Genomic DNA, 18,112 nt, shown 5'->3' on the forward strand with positions numbered 1-18,112 from the left:
ATAATATAGTGAGCAGTATCAACTTTAGCGATACAGAAATGTTCATCTTAGAATCAGGGATATCTGATCATTCAGCTCTTTTTACTTCATTGTCAAATTTAGATAAAACTGTGACTAAAACGAGTCACTAACTTCAGCCAGTAAAATGTGAAAACATTTGTCTCGAGACTGAATGAAACTTTCTGGTCGTTCAGCAACCGGTATTCAGTGAACACAAACTACAATGCTTTTGTATCAGAATTCATGAGTGTTTTCAATGAATTTTCCCCCTTTATAACAGCACATAACAAAAACTGTAAAAAAGACTCATAGATAACCGAAGGCATCAGGATCTCTAGCATTAGAAAGAGGAAACTACATATGGAAGCAAAGATCAACTGTGATGCAGAGTTTGTCAGGTATGCAAACAAATACAAAAGAGTATTTGCCATGATAGCTAAAGAGGCAAAACAAATTGCAGACAGTAAATATATGAGAGTGGTTTGAAAAGTTCTCGGAATCACAAGAGGTCAGTGCTAGTTCCACGAGTTGTTCACATGATATTCATTGGACTGTTGCCCGTAAACACGTGCCACATCAGTGCTCTTGGAAGAGAGCTGGAGCAGTGATGTGGCTCTGTTGTTGTAGTGATTTGCGAAGATGGAAAAAAATCGAGATTCGAGCAGTGATTATGTACTTCATAAAGAAAGGAATGAAAGCAGAGGACATTCATGCCAATTTCCAGAATACACTGGGGTACTCTGCTCCTTCATAGTCAACCGTTGCCATGTGGACAAATGAATTTAAATTTGATCAGGAGAGCTTAGACGATGATCTGCGCAGTGGTCGGCCAAGATGTGTCACTACTCCACAAATCATTGCAAAAGTGCAGAAAAAGATCATGGGCGATCGCATATTGAAAGAGCCTGAAATTGCTCACACTTGCCAGATGTCATCTGAAAGGATATATGACATTTTAACTGAAGAATTAGAAATGAAAAAAATTATCTGCAAGATGGGTGCCTTGACTCTTGACACTGGATCAAAAACACATGAGAATGGACATATCGGAACAGTGTTTGACCTGTTTTGGGAGAAACGGACAACATTTTTTGCGGTGGTTTGTGACCACAGATGAAACTTGGGTGCACTACTATACCCCAGAAACAAAACAACTGTCAAAGTAATGGAAACATGCAGATTCTCTGCCACCAAAGGAAGCAAAGACAATTCCTTTGGCGGGGAAGGTCATGGCATCAATGTTCTGGGATGTGAAGGGGATTCTGTTTGTAAATTATCTCTCCACTGAGCAACTATGCTAACCTCCTGGACAAATTGCAACAAAAGGTACATGAAAAAAGGTGAGGTTTAACAAGGAAAAAAGTCATCTTCCACCAAGACAATGTGCACCTGCACACATGTGCCGTCACCATGACAAAATTACACGAACTAAGGTATGAATTGTTGCCACACCTGCCTTATTCACCTGATGTGTGTCTGTAAGACTTCCATCACTTCCAAAAACTGAAAATTTTTCTTGGTGGATGAAGATTCACTTCAAACAAAGAATTGGTAGGCAGAGCTGACAACTATTTTGCAGGCCTGGAGAAAACTCACTTTTGAGATGGGATCAACTCACTGAAACATCATTGGACTAAGTGCATTAATCTACAAGGAGACTACATTAAAAAATAAAAAAGTTTCAGTGATGTAAAGACTTTTCTTCTATTCCATTCTGAGAACTCTAACTTTTCAAACCACCCTTGTATATCAAATGCCACAAATAAATCAAAAGCTGTATATCAAATTGTTAACATTGAAGTAGATGCTGGAAAAAAAACTTTTAAGCCTAAATTAGCAATTGATGGGGAAATGATTACAAACTCCAGACATATATGTGAAGAACCAAACAAAACTGATTATCTCCCGGCTCCAAACACAAATCTCAATATATGTGACACAGACCAGGAGAATTCAAGTTAACTCATACATCCTGTTAAGAAGTGGCTAACATTATAAAATCCCTAAAAAATCTTAAATCTGTGGGCTGGGATGAAATTCCAACAAAAATAATGAAAGCAAGACATCATAATATTGCACCCCCAATTCTGTTATGTAATATATCAATCACTTGATGAGGACTGCTTTCCGGACAAACTGAAACATGCGGAAGTTTAACCTACCCACAAATAGGGCACACAAGAGGAGAAAGGAAATTTTTTCCCAGTATCAACACTTTTAATTTTTTCTAAAATATCTGTGTGAATAGTGTATAACCAATTAGAAAAATATGCCCAAAAACATTCATTATTCTTAATCTGGATTTAGGAAAGGGCAAAGAACTGTGCACACTGTTAGTGAGCTGATCACTAAAGTAAGCAAATGCCTCGAAAATAAGGAGAGAGTATCTGGTATCTTCTGTGACCTCACCAAAGAATTTGTTATGGTAAACCATAAGCAGCTGCTCCACAAATTCCGCAAATGTTATTCCTAAGACTTCCACGAAATATCTTTAAGTTGGTTCTCATCCTATCTTAGAAACAGAAAACAGAGGGTAGTTATACAACATAAGGGTGAGACAGCTTGCTCTAGTTGGAAGGAAATACAAGCAAGAATACCCCTGGGGAGTGTTGAAAAAGGAAACCATCTTGGAGCGTTCAAGCTAGAGAAAAATATTACTGGAGCTATGACTAAAACAATCAATAGACAATCATGCAATCCTTTATTTGCAAGCCTTGATTTATTGACAATGCCTTCTCTGTTTATATATGAAACACTTCTCTTTGGGCTAAAAAACCCACATCTTTTTGAAGGAAATTGTTTTCCCATGATTATGAAAAAAAGGCATACACTAGATTACATGCAACCTTGCCACAGACTGACATTCTGAAAATACTCCATATTACATGGCTTCGAATCTTAGCAATAAAATATGGCCAAAGTTCAAGGACTGCAAGCTAGAACCCACAGGACCAAACATTGAACAATATTTAAAAAGCAAATGTTACTAGTATGGATTATTTTGTAAATGAGGAAGACAAGTAGGAGATATTTAATTTGGTTTTTTTCCTACATTGTGTCCTACATGTATGCATATGTTCTATTTTAAGGAAGGTATATGTTCTTTTTATGTATCCACACTTATGAAATATGTATATTTGTAAACTATGCATCAAAGTGTCTACGTGTATACACTTGTTCCATTTTTATGGAGGTATGTGTTCTTTTTATGTGTGTCCAAATTTATAAACAACGGATAGAAACATGAAAAATAATTCACAAGGAAAAATTTCAACCACGGTGGAACATTTTAAGAAACAGGAAGAAATGTAACATGTATTTATCTTTTTATGCTGTAATGCGCTTCTGGGTGCATGCATATGCTTTCCTTCAATGTCTCTTTTTTTTTTTTTTTTTTTTTTTTTTGCTGTATAGCTATGTAGGTGTAAAATTATTCATTGATGAGTCACCACATTTCAATCAAATGTTTGTGTATAAATGTCATATGACTTTGTTCTATTATATTCTAAAATTACTGCAATGAGAAAATTAGAGAAATCAAGGCTCATACAGAAGTTTACTGATTGTTGTTCTTCCTGTATACCAACTGGAAATCAGATGGGAAAGGGCGGAAATTATAGTGGTGCCAGAAATAACATCTGTCACAAAATTCAAGGTGGCTTTCAGGGTAGAAATGAGATAATGTAAGAATGCTGTAAATTGTTTCATTTCACTTGAAAGGAGACAGACAAGACATAAGTAATCATGACATATCAGTGTTGTCTTCAGAAGTACAAGATGTTCACCAACATTGTTGTTACATGAATGTTTAATTGTTCAGTGGAATGCTTCAATGGATATTTCATGGGATTTCAGGAGCTTTCACAAATAATGCAAGTGCAATCCTGCATCAACTATCAGTATTATTTTGCTTTAAAGGATCTACAATGCTAGTGCTGTCTTTGTGCGATTGGTGGTCGGTATTATGCCTACTTGACACAGTCAGACCGATTAAATATCTAGGTGAACGTTTCAAACCAATATGAAATGCAACATGCATGTATTGACTGTAGTGCTGATGAAAATGGTTGACTCAGGATTATTGGGAGAGTTTTATAAAAGTGCAGTTCATCTGTAAAGGAGACTGCGTACAGAACACTAGTGCGACCCATTCCCGGTTACTGCTCTAGTGTCTGGCATCCCCACCAGTTTGGATTAAAGGAAGACATTGAAGCAATTCAAAAGTGGACTGCTAGATTTGTTACTGGTAAGTTCAATCAACAAGCAAGTATTATGGCGGTGCTTCTGCAATACAGATGGGAATCCCTCAAGGGAAGATGTTCTTTTCGAGGAACACTATTGAGGAAAATTTAGAGAATTGGCATTTGAAACTTACTGTAGAACGATCCTACTGCCACCACAAACATTTTGCATAAGGACCACAAATGTACGATAAGATAAATTAGGACCTGCATAGAGGCGTACCGAGTTGTTTTTTTTCCCTTACTCTATTTGTGAGTGGAACAGGAAAGGAAATGATTAGTAACATTACAATGTTCCCTCTGTCATACACTGTGTGGTGGCTTGCACTGCTAGATGGTAAAGGCATTGTTTTCTCAGAGGCGGGGGACTTCACTTCATCATACCTCAATCAATTAGCATGAAATATTTTTATTATGAAAAGTAAAGTTGCTACTCACCATATAACAGAGATGCTAAGTCGCAGATAGGCACAACAAGAAACTGTCACAAATAAGCTTTCGGCCAGTAAGGCCTTTGTCAAAAATAGACCACACACGCACGCACGCACACACGCACACGCACACACAAACACACACACACACAAACAAATGCAGCTAACACACATATGATTGCAGTCTCTGGCAACTGAAGCTGTGTGTGTGTGTGTGTGTGTGTGTGTGTGTGTGTGTGTGTGTTGTGTGTGTGTCATTTGACGAAGGTCTTACTGGCCAAAAGCTTGTTTGTGACAGTCTCTCTGTAGCATCTATCTGTGGCTCAGCATCTCCGCTATATGGTGAGTAGCATCTTTCCTTTTCATAATATTGTTATATTCCATCCTGGCTTTTCCATTGCTCGATTTTTGCATGAAATATTTGTAAATTATATACACAAACCTTCCTCGTGAATCTTTCTTTCTATCACCAAAAAGCACAACAAAATTCCTACAAGAGTTCCTGAGATTTTTGTTGGATTATAAATGCAGTGCAAGTTTGCAATAGCAAAATAAAATTTTTATGTGACATAACTACAAATTAACAATTTCCAGGTTTTTTACATGTCCTATGAAACCTTGCATCTTGCCAAATTTCATGATTCTAGGTAAGCAGGAAGTACCCTACAGGTTTTGATGAGTGAATTTGCCAGTATCAAAGAATGCCTGTATCTTTTGACTGCACTGACTCAGAAGCTTAAAATTTTTACATCGCCAAGCAGACCTTAGCATGTGACATAAATTTCAACTTGATACATCGACCAGTTATTGAGAAAAAGGGGTCATAACTGTTGGACAAACAGACGGACAGACGCATGAACAACAAACTGATCCTATAAAGGCTCCATCCGAAGGAACTGGTTTCATTTCAATATTTGAATAAAACATTTCTTTTCTTCAAAATTGTGCAGTTAATGCAACTTAACTTGATCTTAGTCTCAACAATAGTGCATGGCAATTAAATCACACAACAAACATCATGTTTTGTGGGAAATATTTGGTAACTTAACAAGTAGCTAATACACTAATACACACATACCCAGGTTTCTTTTGTGTAAGTATCTACTGGTTTGGGTCAAGCAACATTTGCGGTATCACCCACCTGCTTTGACCCATGATGTTCTATGTTGTATGACATCACAGTAGCGTGGTGTGTTTGAAATGGATTGTGCTTGCAATGGGTACGTTGGAATGCGCGACAGTGGCCTTTCAAACAGTTCAAATGGCTCTGAGCACTATGGGACTTAACATCTGAGGTCATCAGTCCCCTAGACTTAGAACTACTTAATCCTAACTAACCTAAGGACATCACATACATCCATACTCGAGGCAGGATTCAAACCTGCGACCGTAGCAGCTGCGCGGTTCTGGACTGAAGTGCCTAGAATCGCTCAGCCACAACGACCGGCGACGGTGGCCTTTAATGTGGGTAGGTGTAACTGCATTCGTGTCTCTTGAGGCACAGGGCCATTGTGGAGAGTAGCTGCCTGGTCTCACTCATGCACCCTGAGAGTGGACAGGTGCCACTTCTTCAGCAGGGTCCGAGCAGGTATACGGGAGAGGGGTTTACTAATTATTGGGAGCTCCAACGTTAGGTGTGTTACGGAGCCCCTTAGACAGACAGCGTTCAGGTCTGGAAAGAAAGCCAATGTTCACTCAGTGTGTCTGCCAGCAGGCCTCATCTGAGATGTGGAGGCGGCCTTGCCTGCGGCTATCGAGCATGCAGGGTGCGGTCGTTTGCAAGTTGTGGCGCACGTTAGCACTAACGACACCTGTTGCTTGGGTCCTAAGGCATCCTCAGTTCGTACCGGTGACTGACAGAGATGGTGAAGTCTGCTGACCTTGTGAGGGGTGCAAGTAGCGTTCACAATTTGCAGCATTGTTCCCACGGTTGATCGGGATCCTTTGGTTTGGAGCTGAGTGGAGGGTCCCAACCAAAGGCTTTGTTGACTCTGTGATGACCCTGGCAACAGATTTCTATACCTGTGTTGTTGTATGGGATTTTGTAGACTCCCTTCATAGGTCAGAGGTGCACTAAACAAAGGAAGCAGCTACTCAGATAACAGAGTACTTGTGGAGTGAACATTAGACTTTTTTGGGCAAGGCAGTAGTTTGAGGTGTTCTGATGAACACTTGCCAGTTGATACGCAGCAATGGAAGTCAGATGGCGTTCAAAGCAAAGGCACATCAACTATCAAAATTATATCAGCAAAATGTCAAAATTTACAGCCTTCCAGGAAAGCTCTCACACTCAAATTATTCTCAGGACTGAGATCTGGCCGAAACCTAAGGTGGAAAGCCCTGAGTTATTTAGCGAGTCATGGAATGCATACCGGAAAGACAAATTAGATGTCATGTGTTCATTGAGGTCCAAGATGAGTTTGAGAGTGAAGTTATCTGGTCATATATACCAGATATACGTGAAAATAAGTTAATTGATGAATGTCTTTAACACCAACCTGACTCAGCTGTGACAGTTCGAGAGTCACTCGAAGAAAGTTTACGGTCAGTAGTTCAGAAATATGCATATTATGCATTTCTACTTGGAGGCAATTTTAACCTACGAGTATTAACTTGGATGTCTATGGATTCACTGTGGGGGGCACAGACAAGACAGTCATGCTAAATACTTTTGAACAGGTTTTCTGAAAACTGTCTTGAGCAACTACCTTGGCAGCCCACACACTAAGGAAATATCTTAGGTCTTGGAGCTACAAATAGGCCAGAGCTTATTGACAATGTCAGTATGGAAACGAGGAACAGTGATCATAATGTCATTATAATAAATATGGTTGCAAAAGCTAATAAATCATGTAGGAAGGCTAGGAAAGTGTTACGGTTAGAAAGAACAGTTAAGCAGTTGCTAGCATCTCACTTAGTTCCAGTGAGATGGACATATAGAAATTATGGGCAAAGTTTAAGCAGGTTGTGAATCATGGTCTGGATTATTATGGGCCTAGTGAGTGGATTAAGGACGGATAAGACCCACCATGGTTTAATAATGAGATTTGGAAAATGCTCAAGAAGCAGAGGCTGTTGCATTCTTGGTTCATAAGAGAGTGTGAGAATGATGACAAGCAAAAGTTAATAGAGATTTGTGTGTCCGTGGAAAGATCTATGCAAGAAGCATACAGCTATTAGCACCGTCATACCTTAGGAAAAGATCTGGCAGAGAACCCAAGAAAATTCTGGACCTATGTAAAATTGCTAAGTGGGTCTAAGGCTTCCATGCTTCCATCCTGTCACTTGTTGACCAGTCTAGTGTGACAGTTGAAGATAACAAAACATAGGCCAAAGTTTTAAATTACATGTTCAAGAAGTCAATCACCCTGAAGAATCATACAAATATACCATCATTTGACCATCAGACGGACTTCCGTATGTATGAAATGGTAATAAGCATCCCTAATATAGAGAAACAACTGAAAGATTTGAAAGCAAATATATCACCAGGTCTGGATGGATGCCTCTCACCCAGCTTTGCCCAAGGGACTGGAAAAAAGAACAGGTGATTCCAGTATATAAGAAGGGTAAAAGAAAGGACCTGCAAGATTAGAGCAATGATATACTGCGAACTATAGACGAAGGGCAACAGACAGATTCCACATTTCTAGATTTCTGGGAAGTATTTGAAATGCTGACCCATAGCAGGCTGTTATCAAAGGTAACAGCATATGGAATGAGTTCATGGATAAGCGAGTGTCTCGGAGGCTTCTTAAGTAATAGAACCCAGTACGTTGTCCTTGATGGTTAATGTTCATCAGAGACAAGGATATTCTCAGGAGTGCTGTTGTTTCCTATACACATAAATGATTTGATGGACAGGATGGGAAGCAATCTGCGATTGTTTGCTGATGATGCTGTGGTGTATGGTAAGGTGTCAAAATTGAGTGACTGTAAGAAGATACAAGATGACTTAGTCAAAATTTCTAGTTGGTGTGATGAATGGCAGCTAGCTCTAAATGTGGATAGATGTGAATGAGTGCGGATGAGTGGAAAGAACAAACTTGTAATGTTTGATTGCAGTATTACTAGTGTCCTGCTTGACACGGTCAAGTCGTTTAAATATCTGTGTGTAGCATTGCAAAATGATATGAAATGGAATGAGCATGTGAGAACTGTGGTAGGGAAGGCAAATGCTCAACTTCATTTTATTTGAATAATTTTAGGACAGAGTGGTTCACCTGCAAAGGAGACTGCTTTTAGACACTGGTGCAACCTATTCTTGAGTACTGCTCAAGCGTTTGGGATGCATACCAGGTCAGATTCAAGGCAGACATCGAAAGAATCCCAAGGCGGAGTCCTAGATTTGTTACCGTTAGGTTCCAACAACATGTATGTCATAAGGAGATGCTTTGTGAATTAAAATGGGAATCTCTAGAGGGAAGGCTATGTCCTTTTTGAAAAACACTACTGTGATAATTTAGAAAACCGCCATTTGAAGCTGACTGTGGAATGATTTTACGCTGCCAACATTGCGCATAAGATAAGATTTGAGAAACTAGGACTCATACAAAGGCATACATACAGACAGTCATTTTTCCCTTGCTTTATTTGTGAGTGGAACAGGAAAGGAAGTGCCCAGTAGTGGTATAGGGTACCCCCTGCCACGCACTGTATGGTGGCTTGCAGAGTATCAATGTAGATGAATATGTAGATGTAGATGTTTCTAAATTGTTTGTGATTCATTGGATTTCTTGAGGAGGAGGAGATTGGTGTTTAATGTCCCGTCGACAACGAGGTCATTAGAGACGGAGCGCAAGCTCGGGTGAGGGAAGGATGGGGAATGAAATCGGACGTGCCCTTTCAAAGGAACCATCCCGGCATTTGCCTGAAGCGATTTAGGGAAATCACGGAAAACCTAAATCAGGATGGCCGGAGACGGGATTGAACCGTCGTCCTCCCGAATGCGAGTCCAGTGTGCTAACCACTGCGCCACCTCGCTCAGTTTGGATTTCTTGAGTGCTGTTTCTGAGAATAATATTGGAAGAGTTTGTCATGATTTGTTAGTGCGTTATTTTGATGTTGACAGTTATGAATGATAGTTTCATTTTCAGGTTTGGAATTATTAGTGGAGTATATTCTTTATGGCAGGAAATTTAATTTTATGTTTCATTTTTTGTGACTTGCAGGTATGACAATTGACTTCATGCATGTGGCAATGGGGGATGACGTGATGACAGCAATTAAATTCCTACAGTTATTCGGTTTAATTGCTGAGTACTGGAGTGTTAAATTTCTGGGGAATGTTTGAGACTAACCAAAGTTGCTGAATCTCAGAGCAGGTGCCAGTATAAGAGGTGTTGTCTGTGGAGGATCATATGGTGTTCTATCCACAGTGCTTCTTGGTTTGAGAAGCCTAGATTGGTCATGCAAGAGATGGTGTTGATGACATATTCTTTTTGCTATCACTAGACTGCTGAAATTATGTGTCATCCGACTTTGATTGTTGAGTATGTATTTCCAAAAGTAACCATTCCCAATGCAGCAGCTAGAGAAAACAGATGGATAACTGCAGGTATTAAAAGGTCATCGTAGACACTTTTTTAGTTCTTTGGAGTTTCTAGAGTACTATAATAAGTATAAAAATATACAGGAGGGCACTGCTTGCTGCAAAAAAAAATAAATAAATAAATAAATAAATAAATAATTTAATGACAAAATAATGCATAATGCAGAAAATAAAATAAAGTAGTATGGGCTGTTATAAAACAAGAAACTGGAAAAGGTAGACACAAGTATAACACCCCAAAAATCCAAAAAGAGGGTAGCATAATAGAAAGTCCTGAGGAATTAGCAAATTTTGTAAAGGATTATTTCTATGGTATCATGGGAAAGCTACAGAAATATCTTCCTAAAACACATGTAGTACCCTCAATGACTTGCACACCAAGCATGATGATGATGTTTCCCACAACACAGCTTTAAGTTAGGAAGAAAATGCAGCATTTAGTGTGAGAGGAATAGTGAATGAATGGTTCCAGTATTATTTGGAGAACAGGGTGCAAAAGGTGAATACTGTTCACACGTCTGCAAATGGTAAAATTTTAATGAAGAAGACTGTCAGACAAGAAAAATATAAGTGTTCCTCAGTGTAATGTATTGTGTCCAACTCTGTTCTTAATATATATCAAAGATTTTCCAGACAGTGTAAAACGTAGAGAAAAAGTTCTCTTTGCTGATGACAGTAACATCATAGTTACTGATAAAATACCAGAAATCCTGTTACAGAAAGTAAATAAAACCCTCAAGGATATTTAAGACTGGGCAGTATGCAATAAATTGATGTTAAACATAAAGAAAAAAGTAGTATGCATTTCAGAAAAACAAAGGGAAACAACTCTGTTGCATTAAGCATACATAATAAATCTATTCATAGGGTAACAAACAAAATTTTTAGGGGTGGACATTGATTGTCAGCTAACATGGAATGAACACACAAAGATAATAGCAAAAAAATGTCTTCAGCAAATTCTACTTTTAGGGTGCTAGCATAAGTTTACAACAGTCAAATGTCTCATGGTAACACACTACGAATATGTAGATTCAGTTCTAAGCTATAAGATTCTTTCCTGGGGATCGCAGGTGCAATACATGGTCACACTTTTTAAACTGCAGAAGAGGATTGTATGAAGAATAACTGGAAGTAGTGGTTGGGTTCACTGTACAAAGCTAGTTAAAAAAGCTGAGCATCCTTACTGCATCAAGTGAATATATCTACTAATTTGTTGCACCTATCAGGGAAAACATTATTATATAATTCACTAACATTTCTATGCATACTCGTGGAACAACACAGTTTGGAATGCATTTATGCAGGGAAAACAAACAAAACTCTCAAAAAAGCATTTTGTATCAGGTGACAAAATTGTACAATAAATTGGTCAAATGAAATGAAAAATATTACTAAAATACACTTATTTAATAAGGTATCTAAAATGTTCTTCACAAATAATGCCCACTACACAATAGAGGTTACTTTGAGTAGTGGATAGTAATGAAAGGGAATAATTATAACACCTTGCAACATTTCAATACATAATCATGGTTTTCCACTTTGACAAGAAATCATGGGTCAAGATGTAAAAGAGATGATAGTAATGCCTTCTGACTTAGCATTTAAGATGGGCTGAGGAGCATTGAAAGTGATGGGAATGGGTCTGGGCTTGGTGCAAGGGGCACAGCAGCATCTTCACAGTCCAGGAGGTATCAGCAGGTATCCTTAGTGCTTACCGCAGTGAAGAGTAGAACTATATTTTATAGTACAAGGTACCTGAAACAAACTGTGTGTAAATCAAGAAACATTATACAATAGATACTTACTGAATGAAGTAGTGAAGCAGTTATGACACTGACTTATTATTATGTATTGTGATTGTAGGTAGCATGAAGTTTGTTTTACCTACATTGATGAGGTTAGGTTTTCAATATTAATTAAGTTTAGGTTTTGTTGTACCATGTTCTTCCTTCAGATACATACGTGAAGTGAAATTTCCGATACCAGTTCTGCCTCCCTCCCCCACCCCCCTGAGGATTTTGTTTGCGTGATTTTTGTGTTAGTATTTGTTTTGGTATTTTTACATTATTAAGACTGTCGTATATTTAGTTTGTCCTTGCCCTGAACCCCAAATTCCCACAGTTCTCCAGCTAGTTTCATATTATTTTTGCAATTACATATTTTTCATATAATTTGAATCTGTCCGCATGTGTAATGAGTGATGACCCAGTTGCCATATTCTGTAAGTTTGAAATAATGGTGTCTACCATCTTGATGGCATCATGAGTAAAAGCTGACAGGTGGTACCACCATCTTTGGTTTTGAAGCCAGTATCATAAGTCAGTCACTTTCATTAAATAAAGTCACAGAATCTGCATAATTGCAATTTTAAAAAATCTTCAAAATGGACAAATGTAGGAAAAAATGCAAGGTAAAGTTAGTAGCAATCAGGGGGTTAAAAAGACCAAGATAGTCCTTCTGCTAAGGAGTAGTCATGGGAGGGGATTGTCTGAACTTGTACAGATGTCCTGAGGAGATGAATACACAGTAACTAGTTTTTAAGAGCAATTTCAAGGCTCAGCAATGTCACCTGCGATATAGGCTCTCAGGAGAAAGAGCTTGGTAAAGGAGATGGTGTAGTGGTTATTTGGGGTGCCCTGAGCAAGGTTGCAGAGTAACCTCAGCTATTCAATTGAGGATGACATCAGAGACATCACTTAGAATGCTCCTCACATAAATGTGAATATTGTGTCACTCATTGAGCAATACAACAAGCCTGGTTTGAAGTGCAAACGCAGGATGTAACAAGTCATTCAACAGACTGGGATACTCACACACCGTGTGATTATCCCCGTGGTATTCCACCATCCACCGAACGTACACAATATACTCGTAGATTCCTTGCACAACCCCTGCTCCCAATCCCTTACCTCATGGCTCACACCCCTGTAATAGACCTAGATGCAAGACCTGTCCCATACATCCTCCTACCACCACCTACTCCAGTCCGGTCCCTAACATCAGCTACCCCATCAAAGGCAGGGCTGCCTGTGAAACCAGTCATGTGATTTACAAGCTAAGCTGCAACCACTGTGCTGCATTCTATGTAGGCATGACAACCAACAAGCTGTCTGTCCGCGTGAACGGCCACCGACCAACTGTGGAGAAAAAACAAGTGGACCACCCTGTAGCTGAACACACTGCCAAACATGATACCCCTCATCTCAATGACTGCTTCACATCCTGTGCCATAAGGATCCTGCCCACCAACACCAGCTTTTCTGAATTGTGTAGGTGGGAACTTTCCCTGCAATGCACCCTATGTTCCCGTTAACCCTCCTGGCCTCAAGCTTTGTTAGTCACTGCTCTCACCCATCCAGCCCCCTCCCTGTTCCCATTCCAGCACTACACAACCGTCATTTCACCGGCACACCCAGTCTTTTAATTTATTCTTATTTTTATTTCTTTCCTTTCCGCTACTTACCCCCTTCTCCCTCCGCACCTTCTCTTCTGCCCTCCGTCTAAACTGCAACGCTTCACTATCTGCCACTCCCACCATACTATCCCTCCCCCTCCCCACCCCAGCCTCCTCCTTACCCCCACCCAGCAGCCACTCCCATCATACGCTGGTGCTGCTGCTCATAGTGTAGTTTCAGCTCTCTGAGACTGCAGATGTGTGTGTGTGTGTGTGTGTGTGTGTGTGTGTGCATGCGTGTATGTGTGTCTACTGCTGACAAAGGCCTTAATGGCTGAAAGCTATGATTGGGTGAATCTCTTTATTGTGCCTATCGCGACTCAGCATCTCCACTATATGGCGAGTAGCAACTTTCCATCTCTCATATTGTTACATTCCATCCTGGATTTTCTGTTGCCAGATTAATCTACCATTGTCTTTCGGTATGACACCCTGTGCCATTGTTGCAGTTTAGGTGGTTGCTCCTGGCCTTGGGGATGACCCTTGTGACAGTAATGGTTTTCCGGTCATAAAACCAAGATGAAATAGTGTTCCATCTAGATCTAGTATATGCTGCTTTTGGCATGATGCACAACCAGGAAATATAAACTAAATATAACTTTGTAGCCACTGCCAACCACAGGGAAAACACCTACATAACCTGGAAGTTACTCCCCCCCCCCCCCATTCAGAATCCTATGATATTTACGCGCTCATAATGCTCCCCAACAACACTGCTTCATCTCCAGTGTGGCAGACTTTGTTATACTTTACAAAGTATATTCCTACGTGCCACAGACACCTGAGATACCATATCTAATAAGAATTTTCCCAACTTTTCTTTTGCGTTAACCAGTCAGAAAAAAGTCTGCTGCTGATTCTTCACAGAAGTGACCGGTGTTTAGCATTACACTGCACTGTGAAATGGACACATTGCCCCTGCACCAGTTAATGGTAGGGTACAAGGCCTGACTTGTAACCATCTCCTCTGCCTCTGAAAACTTTTGTTCATACAATTCCATTCAGAATGACCAAAACATTTACATACCCAACACTGCTGTTCCCTGAAATTAGTCTTTATATGATCAATACGACCACATCTAAAACATTTGATATCTGTATTAAATAATACTTTATTTTCCCACTGTTTGGTGACCACATCAATTTCAGGAAGAGCTATTGCGGTCTCTACTGCCTCATTTAGAGTCTTTGTAATTCCCTACAAACCTTACATAACATTTCTGGCAGCACATCCGGTAAAAACACATCACATAATCTTTTTTCTTCTTCTATAATATGGCCTTATTCGCACTATCATCCTCAGTGAGCTCACATGTATAGATATTAATTTTGTGAATGCAGTCCACAAAACTTTCTACCAATTCCTCATGTTTCCAGAACTTCCCCTTCAGCTGCTCAAGGTAGTATCTCGATGTATTTTTCCTCCTATATTTCCCTACTAATCCTTCCCTCAAGTCTCCAAATGACCTTGCTTCTCTTAATTTTTCATGGCATATCACACATGCCCTCACATCTCCAACTGCTCATTACTCCAATTTCCCAACCTGAAAGCCGTACCTAAACAGTCAAAAAACACAAACATATCTTACCCCAATTTCCTGGTAAATGGGGTGAGCAACAAAGCAGTTTAAGTGTCAAGGATAGGTGCTCAAGGATGTGACCATTCCCTGTTTTCCTTTCTTTTTTAGTCATCCTAGTTCTGTTTGGGACTGAGCTACTTGGGGAACTGCATCTTAAGCCAAAACTTGTTTATCCATACTGGCTACTTAATAGCAACACAAGTATGCAGTGTACCAAAATAACATAAAAAGCACAAAGAAAGACAAGCAAAACAACCATACAGGTCCCCCTCTCACCCCACACACACAAAATGGAAAAAAAAAAACAACAACCATACAGGTCCCCCTCTCACCCCACACACACAAAATGAAAAAAAAAAAAAAACCTTAAACATACTGCTGTGTAGGATGTTTCTACTATAGAACCATGGAAGTGATTGCTGTCTAAAGGTTGTTACCCTGTGACATATTCTGCAGTCCTTGTAACACTAATTACAATGGGGTAGGAGGAGAAGACACACATCTGACATCAATTATAATGGGGTTTCTAGGGTGGCTGGGTGTGAGTGGCGAAACTCTGCAGAAGATGGATGCAGGTGCAGCACGAGAGGACAGTTCATAGATACAAGAACTTGTTCATTACTGTTTGTTTACCATCATTGGACATCTAAGCTGCTGGTATTTATGGCGAGCAAGGCAAATACACGGGCCCGGCATCTCCAACCCACCACCATATGTGAGAGTACTGAGGATGCGCCTCCACTACGGCTACTGTGGCAAGGGGAGGCTTGCATTACCCAGCCCATAGCATACCAGTTTTGCGTGGCCAGGCCACTGTGAATATGTCAGACAGTGTTCTGCCCCAGTGACTCAGTGTGAAGGGGTCCTACATTGGTACCTCAACAGACGCGAATGGCTGGACCCCCATGTCACAGTTTGATGAAGGCAGCAAAGTGCCTGAGAGCTCAGATGTTGATGCTGTGACAGTGATTTGAAGCCAGGTCACATCAGCACAGAGCTGTCTAACACACACCAGACGTCACATTGACACTCTGCTAATCGAAAATAACACCTGGTGTAGGAGGTGTTCAAATTTAGCTGCTGCCAGCTGATTTTATGGAAGTGCCCACATTTGTGTGTCAAGCAGAAATGTTATGGAACAGAGGCAATGATCAAAGCAGCTGTTGTCATGCAGAAGCTGGTCAAACTGGAGTGGCTCCCAGAATGCCATGCCACTCCCAGGGCACCAATACACAAGGCCTCACGACACGGAAGCGGCAGCATCTACTAAACTGCAGATCATACATGTTGATGACTGGCAGTGACCAATGCCCTTATGCTCTCTTCAGCACCAACCACTGCTATACGGTTCACACATTAGAGATGTTTACAATAATATGCAAATATGTTTGGAATAACCTCAAATTCTTAGACAACCTAAAACTACAATTTATGAACACTTAATAATTAAATTCTAAGTTGTGTGGTACACAATGTAAAAATTGATAGTGTTTACCTCACAAAAAGTGCTGAAGACAGAAAACATGAAAAGTCCTTCACCTCTCTTAAGGGTTGCCAAGTTCCCTCCAAATATGGATTGTCTAATTCTTTACAGAGCTTGTAACCAACTGAGTAACAAAATACTAATGTCTCTACATTTCCCCCCCAAAACATGTGTGGCTCTAGGTACAAGATTGCCTTATGCATACTTGTCTCCCTAGCACAACAAGCCACTTTCAGGTCGTGGAGGAAATTACAGAATGAATCAATGAGTTTGAACTGCCACACCCAAGATTTCAGGGACTGGAGGAAGGGGGAGAGGATGAACCAATAATACACTCTAGCCACTGAAAACTGTAATGCCTAACTTGATCATATCTTTTCAGTGTGACTTTGTTAAACCAATATTGCAATACTTGTCAGCTGTAGAACACATATATTAATAAAAGATCAGATACCTTGTAAACTTAATAAAAGTTGAGGATATGAGCCTTTCATGTTCTTACCAATGGGAAGTTGATCCTTTTTAACTGTCCCACCTTCTGGTGGAATACTATTCTGCTGGTAGTGTGGTCAACAGCAATTACCGTTTCATCTTCTCGTGAGCGAGACTTGTGCTTTGGCCCGGCTTCTTTATACAATAATGTCATAACTGCTCCTTTGTCTTGCTTCTGAAACTTCCTAAGCAACATTTTCCTACTTTAATTTTTTGTTTTTTGAAGGAGATACCTAATGACATTAGAACTGTAAGATATACTGTACCTATGTATTTCCAGAGCTTGTTGAAAATGGAGATTGGCCACAGTGGTACCAAAAAGGAGAATGAAGTCACTTCTTATTACTCCTTTTGCATCCAAGTCTCTCATTGCATCCCCCAGTGATCTACATCCTTCAGATATTATAACTGATATAGTTATGGGAGACAGGCTGTCATTCCACTTGCTTTTCCTGCAACAGTGTAATCAATAAGAAGCATAATACATTTTTTATTCGCTATGTATAAGTGACAGTCAAATATCGAGCATAAATGTAAAATTACTTTCAGCTGAAATTCAATTTTGAAATACTACAACAAACTATTATGGAAATGCTTTGCAGCGATTTCTGTATCCATCCCTACATTGGGAAGCCCTACACTCAATGAAAAGGCAGGGTGACAGTGTTGAAATGCCATGACATACACTAGGCCAGTGCCACATTCATCGTCTTCAGGCAAAATTTCTCGATGCTTGGGTTGACCCTCTTTTATTTACAAGTTGCTGCTCCCTCGTGATTCCTTGGAATTAGGCGTGTTTGAACAGAGGGTCAAGGAAGCTTGGGGAAATGGGGACTGACTAGACGAGGGTGGACCAGACGATCCACTTTACCTT

The 18,112-nt window shown here is 39.9% G+C and overlaps 1 protein-coding gene across 1 annotated transcript in view; it reads right to left on the reverse strand.

Annotated features, from left to right (window-relative positions):
* LOC126174896 (translation initiation factor eIF-2B subunit epsilon) overlaps window positions 1-18,112 on the reverse strand; it is a 102,007-nt gene that overhangs the window by 83,221 nt on the left and 674 nt on the right. The window contains exons 3-4 of the mRNA XM_049921319.1: window positions 17,505-17,690; window positions 17,249-17,423 (exon numbers count right to left, since the gene is read on the reverse strand). Of these exons, the coding sequence (XP_049777276.1) occupies window positions 17,249-17,423; window positions 17,505-17,690 (361 nt within the window). The remainder of the gene's footprint in view (window positions 1-17,248; window positions 17,424-17,504; window positions 17,691-18,112) is intronic.

The sequence above is a fragment of the Schistocerca cancellata genome, chromosome 3 (genome assembly GCF_023864275.1).
Source record: "Schistocerca cancellata isolate TAMUIC-IGC-003103 chromosome 3, iqSchCanc2.1, whole genome shotgun sequence".
Lineage (NCBI taxonomy): Eukaryota > Metazoa > Arthropoda > Insecta > Orthoptera > Acrididae > Schistocerca > Schistocerca cancellata.